General features: G+C 38.1%; 1 protein-coding gene across 1 annotated transcript in view; it reads right to left on the bottom strand.

The window, feature by feature from the left end:
• Positions 1 to 13,495, bottom strand: part of LOC106881191 (uncharacterized) — a 19,677-nt gene extending 6,182 nt beyond the window's left edge. The window contains 2 exon segments of the mRNA XM_089359164.1: positions 1 to 133; positions 13,179 to 13,495. The exon segment at positions 1 to 133 is cut by the window's left edge and continues 31 nt beyond it. Coding sequence (XP_089215290.1) covers positions 1 to 133; positions 13,179 to 13,347 — 302 coding nt within the window. The 5' untranslated portion in view covers positions 13,348 to 13,495.
• Between the last annotated feature and the right edge of the window lie 1,937 nt (positions 13,496 to 15,432).

Raw genomic sequence — 15,432 nt, 5'->3', positions numbered from 1 at the left:
TCAAGGGAATCTTGCTGATCATCCAGGTTCTTCATAAGTCTTTGTAAAATGATTCTTTCTGCATTAATTAAAGTAAATCCAAATGTGCACATTAACTCATTAACAATAGCGCCTTTTTTTGATCCTGGTCCACCTGGGGAGTTAGAAAAGAGAGGAGGAGATATAATAGAGAGGGGGGGGTGATCAGAGAAGAAAATACATTCTAAAAAGAACTGGGTTCAGTTTGTTTAATAGACAAATAAATTACTAAATATATTTGATGTGTGTTATGCTGTTATACTCATTATGTCATTATATAGCTTATATTGTAATATGTAATTCACCTATCATTATCTTATAATGTATGTTATGGTAATGTATAGTCTCTCTATATTCTAAATATATATCATTATATAATATCATAATCTATATATATGTCTATAATAAATGACTACATGTCTGTTGTAATTGCAATCGTTAGCATTGCTGAGCAAAAGACTTAGTGGCATTTCATCCATCTTTATGCTCTGAGTTCAAATTTCACTTTGCCTTTCATCCTTTTGGGGGTCAATAAAATAAATACCAGTCAAGCACTGGGGTTGATGTAATCGGCTTAGCCCTTCCCCTGAAATTGCTGGCCTTGTGTGAAAATTTGAAACCAATATATTAGGTTGTCAAGAAAGTTCTTGCAGGGGTTTTTAACCTTTCAATTCAGATGCACATATCTTGGCTCAAACAAAACTTTATTAATCGAAATAAACACCTTCAGAATCAATACACTTTTGCTGAAACAAGTTTATTTATGCCAGTAGCATAAAAATCCTGCGTTCTGGTTGCGATGAAGTCATTGAAGGCGTGTTTGGCATCGTCTTGGTCTTTGAAGCATTTCTCACGCAGGAAGTTGTTGAGATGCTATTATTTGAGGATGAGAAAATCAGTCACACCAAGAATATAATAAAGGATGGCTAGAAGTGGAAGCCCCAGGAAGCTGGGAAAGGGGCAATATATATAGTAGTGAGAAATGGGTCCTGAATGTGGAGGACATATAAAAACTAGAAAGGGATGAAGCTAGTATGCTCTGTTGGATGGGCAATGTCAGTATGCAGTATGACAAAGTGCAAATGTGTTTAAAGAAAAACTGAGCATCTAAGATATCAGATATAGTATACAAGAAAGAAAATTGTGCTGGCATTGTCATATGATGCACAGAGATGAGGACAGCTGCATAAAAGAAATACTAATCCCTTAATGCAGATGGAACCTGTGGAAGAGGAAAACCCCCAGGAAAACATGGGATAAAGTAATGAAGGTTGATTTCAAGATGTTGAACCTCAAGAATAAGATAAAGAACTGAAATGATTGGTGATTTGTTGCCCATCAAAAGATCCTTCCATCCCTATGAAAGTGAGGCCCTAAAAGTGTTTATGTTTCTGTCTATACAGCTGCTGAACCCTGCCCTGCACCCTGTCTGTCCACTGTCAAACCTTCCCCATCTCTCATCTTTCTAATATCTATCCCTCCATCCCTCTTCTAACTGCAGCACTGTTCAGCTGCTGTAATCAGAGAAGAACCACATATATTTTATCCCCTTTAATGCAACCAATTACCCCTTTCCCTGCAACCACTTCATCCTTCATTCTCAATGTAATGCCTTCCCACTTTATTTTCCATTGATCCTCTTGTTTCTGATTTGCATCTTATGACCACCACATCTCATCTTTAACACCCTCTCATGTCTGCCATCAATGCCCCCCCCCCCAGTCCTCGGTCCATCACTCCCTATATTCACCCCCCCCCTGTGTTTCTCTAACTTCCATCTCTGACATTGTATGTCTCTGTCTCTCTCACTCTTACAAACTGCTCTTCCTACAACCCTATTTCTTGTCTATCAACAGTTTTATAAAACTGATGCTATCCACCCTTTCTTACTGCCACGTATGACCTTCATCTCCTCTATGAGCCACTCCTATTTCTTTCATCATACCAAACTGAGATTCACCATTGACCATACTTCTACACTTCTTCCCTACTCACTGCATTCATCTCTCTCCCTCTCTCTCTCTCTCTCTCTCTCTCTCTCTCTCTCTGTTTCTAACTACCTCTCACTCTCCTCCCACTATTTCTGATTTTCTGCTCATATTTCCTCTTATACTCACCATCTTGTACCTTGAGAATATGTTCTAATACCGTGTGACAACCGTCTTTATTTCTCTCTTCAGCATCTCTCACCCACTCTAATGTGATATCATATTTTAACCCCTTGACACTTGCCATAAAAAAAAAAAACACTGTCCCCTTTTACTAGAACCCCACTGAGTTGAGGGTGGAGGAGGACTTGTCTTGCAAATTACTTGGTAACTTCACTTGTACCATGAAAAAAGCACCCAGTACATTCTGTAAAGTGGTTGGTGTTAGGAAGAGCATTTTGGCCAAAATAGTAACCATTACCAAAGTAGACACTGGGGCTTGGATGTAGTCGTTGGAATCATTGGATCCTGTTGAACCATCCAACCTAATCCAGCATGGGACATGAATGTGAAATGAAGATGATGACATATCTGTGCGTGTGTGTGTTGTGAAGGTGAAAGGTTTAGGGGTTAGGGATTGTAAGGTCGTGAGTTTGGTACCCAGCAGCACGTTCTCTCCTCGAACAAGGGACTTTATTTTACGTTGCTCCAGTCCACTCAGCTGGCAAAAATAGGTTGTACCTTTCTATCAAAGGGTCAGCCTTGTCACACTCTGTGTCAGATTGGCAGATTCTTCTTGAAAACAATGTTAAAGGTACGTGTCTGTGGAGTGCTCAGCCACTTGCATGTTAATTTTAACAAGTGAGCTGTTTTGTTAAGATCGACTGGGATACTTGTTGCGTAACTGACAAAGTGCTAGTTTTTTTTTTAATGTGTATGCGTGTGTGTGTGTGCACATGTATGTAAGTGCATATTTATAAATGCATTATATATATATATGTGTGTGCGTGTGTGCATGCATGTACATATATAGATGAACATCTGCATTAATATGTTCACTTTCTGCGTATGTCAGAAAATAAGTACATAATTACATTTCTATCGGAAATGCTTTTGTATAGTTATATGTTAATACATTCCTTATGTTCGAGTAAGTAATGCGATGCTTATGGAAACCTGAGTGTCATGTGGTGTGTGTGTGTGTGTGTACTTATGTATGTATTTATATGCCTATGTGCACACATATATATCTATGTATGTATATGCATTTTTTTTAATGACTGGATTTTATCTCTTCGTAAGTGTTCTTTCTGTTTCACAGGCAGATGACACAAAAAAAATATTCATTTTCACATAATGTTCCACTTCAAAATTTTGAAATGAATCTTCCAGAAGGAATTGTAAGTCACTCTAAGTAAGGAAATACAATCCCAGATTTGAAGTCAGTTTCATAATAATAAACACCAAGCAAAGAGCTCAGCCCGAGAGTCACATTTGGAAGTTTCTGCTGATAAAAAATAATACAAATGCACATACATGCATGCATATATGTATGTACACACACCCACACACATATATATGTATATGTATATGCGTATACATACGCACACGCACATATGCGAGAGAGAAAGGTGGAGGAAGAGTGGGAGGGAATTCCTCTTATTAAGTATAATGATCAAATTTGATTTATTCCTGATAACCTTCAACTGTGATGTAGTAAAAGAGTCTCCATAAAACTGATATTTTTTTCTTTTTCTCTGTCGTTCTACGACGACGTTGTTAGAGTTTGATGGAGACAATCGACTGTTGTAGAAGCAGCAGCAGCGAGAATGCTGTCACTCGTGATGGAAACATCTCACCGTTCCACAACTGATGTCTGCTGTTTATTATTACAGAAGACAACCTCACTTAATACACGATATTCTTTACAGAGAATAGAGTTAGGCTGGGGTGGGAGAGATGTCATGGATTCTCATTTATTACGGATCTAAGTGGCCTTTGTTTAGCTTTCACATCCAGTGATTGGCCATTGAGAAAATAGTGGATCCATGTGGTCACTGCACCTGCTAGAAATAGCAGCTGATTCTCCCATAAATTATATTTACCCTTCTCGAAGACTGACGCATTGAATAATATAATTGTATTAATACTGAATGAAAGACAGTGTGGTCATGGCTGGAATCATTTGCAGCATGAAAGTCTTGTTTCAGGAAATGACCTGGATCTAAGAACAGTTTTATTTTTAATGGAAGGAACAAAGAACAATACACAGTAAAAGGCGCAGAGGTTGTATTTATGGGAGACGTTGATATGAAACATAGACACACCACACCTGTACTATCTCCAACATACAAATGCCATCTACAGAAATCCTAGACACACTATATCTGAACTACCTCCAAGATAAATTTGTTTGTATAGGAAACCCTTGTAACTAGAGTCACACCTGGGATGTTAAATGTGAACAAAATAAGACAGCTTAACTTCAGCCAGGACATCGGAATTGCAAAATGTCGAACTAAAGTATAGTAACTACACTCGTAGCTATGATATTGCATACGGACAGTCGGGCCATAGATATATTGTTAGGTGACTTAGTAAAACAGTATTTATCTCATTATAAGACATAATGAGTGAAATGTATAAGGTGGGTAAATTAATGACAGTTTCTTTCATGGCTAATGTTGGATACTCTCTTAAACAAAGGACATTTTCTTTGTAATAACCCAATGTGTTAGAAAAAGCAGCTAAATCTTCTTCATATCTCACCTCATTGTCTTAAACCTGAGAAGGACTTACTAGAGAGTGAAGTCCTTGACATATCGTCATCATCATCATCGTTTAACGTCCGCTTTCCATGCTAGCATGGGTTGGACGATTTGACTGAGGACTGGTGAATCGGATGGCTACACTAGGCTCCAATCTGATCTGGAAGAGATTCTACAGCTGGATGCCCTTCCTAACGCCAACCACTCCGAGAGTGTAGTGGGTGCTTTTACGTGCCACCGGCACGAGGGCCAGTTAGGCGGTACTGGCAACAGACACGCTCAAGTGGTGTTTATTTTTACATGCCACTTGCACAGGAGACAGTCCAGCGGCACTGGCAACGGCCTCGCTCGAATGTTTTTTCACATGCTACCGGCACAAGTGCCAGTAAGGCGACGCTGGTAACGAACACGTTCAAACGGTGTTTTTTACGTGCCACCGGTGGCACGATTAATAAATGTGAACACCATGGTTGGAATACATTCGAAGATAGAACTGTTCAGAGGGAGTCATGGCTGAAACAACATTTTGCTTGTGAATGGGAAACAATATCAGAAACACAGCAAAGAGTTTTACAGAAGGATGTGGTTTCAGACGGTGGAAACTGGGATTTCATCTGTTAACTGTTATTAGGGAACACAATAAGGCAGTGAGCTGGCACAAAATTGTTAGCATACCAGGCAAAATGCTTCGCAGTATTTTGTCCATGTTCTGAGTTTAAATTCCTCCATGGTCGACTTTGCCTTTCATCCTTTCAGGGTTGATTAAATAAGTACCAGTTACACACTGGGGTCGATGTAATCAACTTAATCCCTTCCCCCCAAATTTGAGGCCTTGTGCTTCCAGTAGAAAGGATAATTAGGGAACACAGTGTTAGAAAACTTCTCTAAGGACTCATGGGTTTGTCTCTTTCTCATGACCTCAGTGGTGATAACTGCTTTTGAATATTTCTGTAAAGCACAAATTTATTTAAGTAGATTTTGAAAATGAAAGGAAGTTGTCGAGAAATAAAAGAAGATTAGCAGAAAAACAGTAGAAGATAGAATCTTTAGTAACAAGATTATGATAACAAAAGTTTCCTTATAAGATAAACAGTTAACCATTTCTTTTGAGGGTGCTTCAAGAGAAATACATTAAAGATTCGTCTTTAGGATTTATAAAATAAATGTTTGTTAAATTTGTCAAATGAATCCATAAAGTAATTGAAATAGGATATTGAAAAGTAAGAAATAATGATTGAGGAATGCTGATGGAATTGGTGGCCTATGACTTGGTGGTGTATGAAAAAGGAATATGTGACATGGTGTTGTATGATGTGAGGATATAGAAACTATAGACCTCATGTTGTTGTTGTTTGTTCTCAGATTAGCACAATTAAACAGGTTTATGGTCAAAGACATCTTGGTTGAGAATATTTGGTCTTTTTAACATCCAAGACTACATAAGGCAATGTAAATTTTAAGAATTTTAGGGTGTGATTTGAGAAAGATTGGTTGCTACTTCAAGCAAGAAGAGTGACTTCTTTGTTGAAACCTAACGTTATATGACTGTGGGTATGACTTAGTTGCTAACCAACCCAGTGTCACATTTTGTTCAAAGTTTAAGATCCTTAACATCTGAGTACTTTGAGTAGCAGCATTGTTGAAGGTTCTTTAAGGACACCAATTGATTGTCTGGGATGAATGCACAATGGCACACAAAAGAACTCCTGAGACCTTGGGAAGGATATTGCCAGATTTATATGACAATAGACCTGAAATGGGAGGAGTATCAGTGGAATTGTCAGACTCTGCAAGTGAGCCTCAAAAGGAACAAATGATGGTGAAATTCATGCTAGTCTTTAATGGTTATTGCTTTGGATCAAAGCTAAAAATCTTCAAACTGTCTACAAAGTATGAAAGCCAATTTTTTGAAGATGAGCAGTCTGTCATTTGACTGATAATTTTTGTTACAATTTGGAGGAAGTAGATTTCCTGATGATATTACTGGTACCATGGACCAACTCCTAGAAGAGAAGTGGTAAAATATAGTAGACAAATTGAGATCAAAGACGTTTCTCAACTTGCAAAATCATTAACATATAAATGGTTGTTAAAAAAAAGAAACAATACACGTTTGAGCAAAAACACCAGCTGTTATCTATTGCAGATATTTGCAGGAAATAGTCATAGTTACAAATCAATAGACATTGTTGTTTAAGGAGGACAAAATAGCTGAGTATCCTGTGGAATCATTGGAATCATTGGAAAGGGCTTCAGATCCACAGTCACACTGACAAGAGGATGATAAATAATGCTATTGTGCAATTTAGATCAGTGTTTCTCCTTCCTTTTGTATTTGTTGTTGGATCGTTCGTAAAGGTTCATAAGAGAAAGTAGGAGTTGAAAGGATTTGTAAAAGTATTTGAAAGAGGAAATAAGATTTTATTAGGTGGGGGAAATGTTAATTTGTGTAGTTTTATGGATTTTATTCGTAATTGGGAGTTATTTTGACTGAAAAAAAATGACGCTGTGACCTAAGTTATGGTATTTAGAATATTAATTGCGATTCTTTCATCCAAGAAATTTGGAATTGTGTAAATGTATGAATTTTAAACATACACACACACACAAAATCTGCCTTTTATAGATAAGATATATCTATTGTTGTATTTGGGGATGGTCATGTTGCCAGTTTAGCCAATAACCATCCCCAAAATACAACAATATCTGTTTCAACACATGATTTCACATCAAGAATCTTGCAAAACGAATATATAAACATATATATATATGCACACCCACACATCAATTGACACCTTTACATCTTTGTTATTTATATATATATATCCATGCTGGTGACATGTCAAAAGCACCCAGCACAGTCTGTAAAGCGGTTGGTGTTAGGAAGGGCATCCAGTCATAGAAACCATGCTAAAACAGACAATTAGAGTCTGGACAGCACTCCAGCTGGTTAGCTTCTGTTAAACTGTCTAACCCATGCCAGCATGTTAAAACGGACATTCAGTGACAATGATGATGATGATATATCTATATATATGTGTGTGTGTTTATATTACTGACCGAGACCTTTGGAAATGTGCTGTGCGTGAGAAGACCCGGCAAGCCAAGTAAGATCATTGCCAGTGCCCCTGGACTGGCTCTTGTGCAGGTGGCACATAAGATGCATCATTTTGAGCGTGGCTGTTGCCAGTATCGCCTGACTGGCCTTCGTGCAGGTGACACGTAAAAGCACCTACTACACTCTCTGAGTGGTTGGCGTTAGGAAGGGCATCCAGCTGTAGAAACTCTGCCAAATTTAGATTGGAGCCTGGTGTTGCCATCCGGTTTCACCAGTCCTCAGTCAAATCGTTCAACCCATGCTAGCATGGAAAGCGGACGTTAAACAATGATGATGATGATGATGATAAACACACGCACATTTAAAGAGATATTAACTGTACAACAGACGATCACATGTGTCTGATTAGTTTGTGGAATGAAATCACAAAATAAAATAAAACGAAAATATTTCTCACACAAAATTCATGAAACACAAAAATTGAAGGAAGTGTGAGAAAACGGTGTGAGAAGGCAGTAAACAGAACAACACACCATGTCAATATATACACACACACACACATGTATATTTTTATGTACATACATACACACACACATGCACTCACAAATATATATATGTGTGTGTGTGTGTGTGTGTGTGTATTGCAGTCAGAATAATAGTTGTGCTGTAGTTGATCAAGGCTTCTCCTGAGAAAAGACATACAGCTTCACACATTATGCATCATATATACTTGTATATCTCTATATATACTTGTATATCTATATATATACTTGTATATAAATGTATGCTCAGTCACGTGGTTGATGTTTGCGTGTATCAATCAATGCATAGTGAGTTTCATATATACATGCACAGAAACGCAGAGTAACTGTTCAACCAGAAGCAGGTGTACATGCATCTATCTATCTATCTATCTATCCATACACACACACACACACACACATATATATATATGTATTTATATATATATATATATATATATATATATATATATATATATATATATATATATAAGATGGATTTTTTCAGTTTCCGTCAACAAAATTGACTTACAAGGGTTTGGTCAACCCGAGGCTATAGTAGAAGACACTTGCCCAAGGTGCCATGCAATGGGACTGAACCTGGAACCATGAGGTTGAGAGCAAGCTTCTTACCACACAGTCATGCCTACACTCTCTGAGTGGTTGGCGTTAGGAAGGGCATCCAGCTGTAGAAACTCTGCCAAATTTAGATTGGAGCCTGGTGTTGCCATCCGGTTTCACCAGTCCTCAGTCAAGTCGTCCAACCCATGCTAGCATGGAAAGCGGACGTTAAACGATGATGATGATGATGATGATGACATCATACATATATACATACATCATACATATATACATGCATGTATGTATACTAGCAGTAATACCCATTGTCGATCGGGTAATTACTTTTACTGTTTCTTGGGCCAAGAAGCTAGAAAAATGGGTATATCATATAGAAGAATAGCTTTATGGAATGCAGGTGACTGTGCAATGGTCCTGAAAAGGCTACAGGTCAACATAAAGAACATTCCCTTCATCAGTTGTCCCCTGTTTTATGTACTCCGTGTTTGGAAGGTAGGGATAAGACATGACTTTGTTAATACGGGATACACCGTCTGCAAGTAGTTGGGTTCAGCATATTATCCTCCATTTTCTAATTGTTACACAAATTTTGGGTAAAACCTCCACTTTTACCCGCTCCCATTGATTGCACCTAGTATAGCACTAGCGTAGCAATAATTGGGTACCCTCCCAGCAGTATACTGGATAGATACTATCCCTTAGTGGGTTGAACCCCCAACCCCTAACTCTCTCACGTTATATATATATATATATATATATATATATATATATATATATATATATATATATATATATATATTTATCACCTGACAATTGTAAATGGGTGTCACAGTCATATAAGACATGTCTTTTCTTTCTAATCTTTTCTAAGAGCATGTCTAGTCATGGGGAAATATTACCTTACTTGTAATAAGTGATAGTGGTTAACAGGAGGGGGATCAAACACCAGAAAAGCTGCCTCTATAAATTCCAACACATGCCAGTATGGAAGTGGATGCTAAAATGCTGCTGCTGCTGCTGCTGCTGCTGCTGCTGATGATGATGATGATATATGTATGAATTCTTCTAAGTGTGTGTCTAAGTATTTAGGAAGAATTCCTGAAACAGTCCCAAGATTGGAAGAAAGATTTTTCTTAAATTTAAAATAATTAATTATCTGAAGAACATCTTTAAAAACCCTCAAATCGTTGGGAAAGAAGCATTGAAAACATCTATGGCATTCTATTTTTTTTTTTTTAGATATTTTATAGAGTTAATCATTTTTTTTAATTGAAGAAAATCTTTCTTTAAATATCATCATCATCATCATTATTTAACATCCAAATTCCACTCTGGCACAGGTTGTGGTCGAGGTCTCTTTCTTTCTTTTGTTGTCTTTTCTATCAATATATATATATATATATATGTGTGTGTGTGTGTGTGTGTATGTGTGTGTGTGTGTATGTGTGTGTGTGTGTATGTGTGTGTGTGTGTGTGTGTGTACATATAACCCATGCCAGCATGGAAGACAGACATTAATCAATGATGATTATGACACCCACACACAGCCACACATGTATTTGCATATGTACTCTTGTATATGCACGTGAGTCTCTGTGTGTGTGTGTGTGTGTGTGTGTTTGTTGTAGACGTTGTGTTCATCACTGATTTGTAAGATGGTGCTTTGTTAAACAGTCTCATAATATATTCTTTCTTTTCATGTCTTGCCCTGCCCACTCCACCCATTAAACCTGATCCCCGAGGACTAGTTCAATGAATGAACCCCACTACATCACTGGCATTTCATTTTATCAACCTCTGTGGAAAAGATGGCTTTGGTGGGATTTGATCTCAGAATGTAGAGGCAGAATGAATGGCACAAGGTATATTTTTATGATACTCCACTTACTCTGTAGATCCACTGTCACGAATAGGAGGAGGAGGAGGAGGATGAGGAGGATGAGGATGAGGAGGAGGAGGAGGAGGAGGAGGAGGAGGAGTTCCACAAAAGTTTCTATGTGGCAAGTGAAGTAGATTGAGGGTGAATCCATTGGGTCCCTACACGACTTTAGATAAACATGATGAGGCTTTCTAGGGAGAAGAAACGGAGAGGTGGAGAGAGAGAGAATTTAAGATGCACTGGATTGGAATCTAATGTTACATAAATAAATACACGGACATGCACATGCACACATACACAAATATATGCATATATGTGCGTCACGCATGCATAATATAATATATGCATATACATACACACATAGATGTACACACACACACACACATATATATGTGTGTGTTTACTTATATAAAAGTTGACAGTATGAACTCTGATGACAGCAAGCTGAGACTTTGAAGTTACTGTCAACCTTTTCCCTGCAAAAATTAATCTCTCTCTCTCTCTCTCTCTCTATCTATCTATATGAAAGAGAGAGAAAACTGTATACACACATACACATACATAGATAAATATCTATATATATATATATATATATATATATATGCATTTATACATACACCATATACATAATATACGTGCATATATACATGTGTATATATATCGTCGTCGTCGTTGTTTAACGTCCGCTTTCCATGCTAGCATGGGTTGGACGATTTGACTGAGGACTGGCGAACCAGATGGCTGCACCAGGCTCCAATCTGATCTGGCAGAGTTTCTACAGCTGGATGCCCTTCCTAACGCCAACCACTCTGAAAGTGTAGTGGGTGCTTTTACATGCCACCGACATGAAGGCCACATATGTACAAATATGTATACATACATATATATGTATGTTTATGGTTTTATGAGCTTTTCTTCTCTTTCTCCCTTTCTTTCTCTCTGGTGATACATATTTGGTTCTGAGAGCCACAGGGCATTGTATGGACATCCTCCATGTGATGCTTTGCCTGACACCTGCTGTTCTATGTGACATGTAAGATTGTTAATGATTGGCATAATGGCAAAAAATGTGTTTATTTGGTGCTGTAAGATCAACTGTTGTATTTATTGCAGGACACTGATAAGGTGAAGTGCATAATTGCATAAGGTTTCTAGTACTGTTATGTAATTAGTTTGGTATTTTGATGAAACATGTGAGTGTCTTGCAAAGCATTGAATACCACTCCTATTTTCTGCCTATTATGATTTCTCTGCGAAGGCAGTGAGCTGAAAGAACCGTTAGCATGTCAGACAAAATGCTTGGTGGTGTTTTGCTCATCTTCACATTCTGACCTCAAATATTGCTGAGGTTGACTTTGTCTTTCATCCTTTCAGGGTTAATAAAATAAGTACCAGTCATATACTGGGGTTGATGACTTTGCCCCACCCACACCAACTCGAAAACTGCTCGCCTGGTGCGAAAATTTGAAATCATTATCATTTCTCTGTCTGTGTCTGTGTCTCTCTGTACGTACACACACACACACACACACATAAATATTATATGATGGCTGTCAACTTGTAGATGGTTATGACCATCACTAACAAAGCAATGCTTGTGCAAAGACACCTCACAGACCCTCTCCCCCCACCCCATTGACATGATCCAGAGACAAGTGGAGGCAAGATGTCCTGTGTCAATATGGGTCGAAGACTCAGGAATGTGGAAGTACCATGATCTCAAGCACAAACAAAAGATCTCCAAAATGTCCAGTGCCATTCCCTGCATATCTGGTTTTAAATATCAGAGTGACCTTCTCCTAGAGACAGGCTTTAACAAAAGCTTGGGGCCACTGGAATTTCTGAGGGACTCTACTATTGCTAGACTGTTTTGCACCTACGTTGGTTCATTCGTCCTTTGTATGGGTGTGTGTATGTATGTATGTATGTATGTATGTATGTGTGTATGTGTGTATGTGTATGCAGGTATGTATGTTTGCATGTATGAGTGTGTGTCTATGCATACATATATATACATATACATCCATACACACACATGTATGTGTGTATAAATAAATATATATATCATATGGATATTATATGTACATGTATATATATATATACATATATATATATATATATATATATATATATATATATATATATATATATATATATATATATATATATATATATATATATATATATATATATACACACACATGTCTATATCTATAGAGAGAAAGAAAAAGAGAGAGACAGCAGAGACAGACAGACAGATAGACATACACACATGTATACAAAATGTAGAAGGCCACAAATCCAAGGAGGATATTCAGACAATGGAAGAATTTAATCTCAGTATCTGACTGGTACCTAATACTAATACTACTACTGATGATAATAATAATAATAATAAGAAGAAGAAGAAGTGTGTGCTTTCCTCACCGAATATGAAGATGAGTTTGGGGTCAGCTGCAATTAAAGAGACCTCCTTGCCATAATGGATCTTCACTTTGCCTTTATCACGGCCTCCATGAATCACTGTACAGTCGTCCTCCACTGCAGCCGTTCTCCTCGACTTTGAGCGGCGTAAATTTGACAAACCACATCCCATGTTGGTAACAGAGCTCTGGCATTGTAACCACAGTTCCACACCACTAAAGACTGCTGTCTCACACAAACTGCTACAACGGCAGCAGTAACAGCAGCAGCAGAAGTAGTAGTAGTAGCAGCAGTAGAAGCAGCACCAGCTGCAATAGCTGCTGCAATAGTAGCAACAGTAGTAGTAGTAGCAACTGTAGTAATACTAGTAGAAGTGGTAGCAGTAGTAGTCACTGTTGGTTAACTCCCTCCTTCCTACATAAATGTATTGTTGTTACTCATGTTAGTGTTGATGATGTTTGTAGTAGTGGTGGTGGTGGTGATGCTGGTGACGGTGGCAGTGGAAATGCCAGATGTTGACTGTAGTGTTTGTTGTGATGCTGATTGTTGTCAACAATGGCTGTTGATGTTATTGTTACGATAATGATAATGTTTAGCACTTGATGGACCCTGATTGAGCAGACAATCCATCTATGACCATCCTGTCATTTTATATAGGATCGTCTGTGTAGGGACACAGTTGAGGGACACAGTTGCTATTTCTAACACTTGGAAGCCTTATGAATGATGATGATGATGATGATGATGTTGACAATGCAAAGCTGGAGTGCAGTGTTCCTGCACTCACCACCACAAAGCAGCAGCAGCAGCAGCAGCAGTATCGGTGGAGGTGGAGGTGGTGGTGGTGGTTCACACAAACAGATGTGACATGACAACAGATGACAAAGTGAATCAGATGTGGTGGTGTTCATTTGTTGGTTCAACAGAAATAGCCTTAGAAGTTTTCCTCCACTACATGTGCTGCAAACCTAACACCCCATGATCCAATGTATCTTTCTAGAAAGCAGAAGATATTATTCAAGGGAGATTCAGCTCTTATTTCTAGTAGGTCATGCAATCATGTAAAGATACCTACACACACCACACCATCAAACACACACGCACACACACATCACATACATACATACACACACAGAGACAAACATGCATATACACAAAAACATTCATAAACAGAAATGCATGAACACATACACATACATGTACAGAAATGCACTCACATAGACACAAATACACAGACACACACATATACTCACACAGACACTTGCACACACACATACATACAAGTACCCACACTCAGACACATGCAAATACCCTGCCCTCTGCCAAACATATGCACCCCCCCCCCCCCCCACACACACAGAGAAACCCTTGACCAATGTGTTTCCCATCAGAGTGTCACAATTGACTCTAAGACAGTGATTATTCAGAAATTGATCTTGGTGGAATGACAAAGATGGTTGCTCCTGTTAAGTTTGACGTTTGAGTGTTTGAAGGAGAGGATTTGAGAATAATAGAAAGAAAGAAAAGAGAAAACACTAAGAATCTATTTGCAATGGATGCGAGAATGTAATTGGAGTCGAAGGATGGATTTTATTACAAAGTTGCAATGGGGACATTGATGATTTTGATTTTGGTTGGGATTGGCCAAATGTGTCTGTTGGTTGCAGGATAGAGTTCTTCTATAGTTCTTTTTCTTCAACTCAAATTGTTTGGATGCGTCATGAATGTCCCTGGAAGACAATGAGTGATCTGGAAGATTTGCCACAAGCGTCACCCCTGGAAATGTGGAGAAAATTTATGAGTTTGTGTATGAGAATCATTGGAAGACAACAATGTTTTGAAGCCTTTGAAAGAGGATATTTGATGAAAGTGACCGGATCTACAGAGCATGAAGAATTGGATTCTTGTTCACAACAAGATATCACTTCCATACCCGCATTATTCGCCAGATTTTGCTCCTGCAATTTTCCATCTCTTCCCCAAAATGAAAATGCAGCTCAAAAGTCACCGTTTTAACACTGTTGTTATGATTCAGAGTGAATTACAGAAGGTCCTCAACTCACTCATAGAAAATGACTTCCAGGCTGGATTCCAAAAGAGACAGGAATACTGGCACAGGTGTAGTGCTGTGCAAGGTGACTATTTCGAAGGAAATGCTGTTTAAAACATAAGTTGTTTTTTTTTATTAAACCTAACTAGTCCAGGGACCTTTTTGATTCTACCCTGTATTATAACTAATGAAATATTTTCTGTAAAG

The sequence above is a fragment of the Octopus bimaculoides genome, chromosome 11, assembly GCF_046866305.1.
Source record: "Octopus bimaculoides isolate indiv1 chromosome 11, ASM4686630v1, whole genome shotgun sequence".
Classification (NCBI taxonomy): domain Eukaryota; kingdom Metazoa; phylum Mollusca; class Cephalopoda; order Octopoda; family Octopodidae; genus Octopus; species Octopus bimaculoides.
Note: the sequence above shows the minus strand (reverse complement) of the source record. Positions and strands in the feature narration are given on the sequence as shown.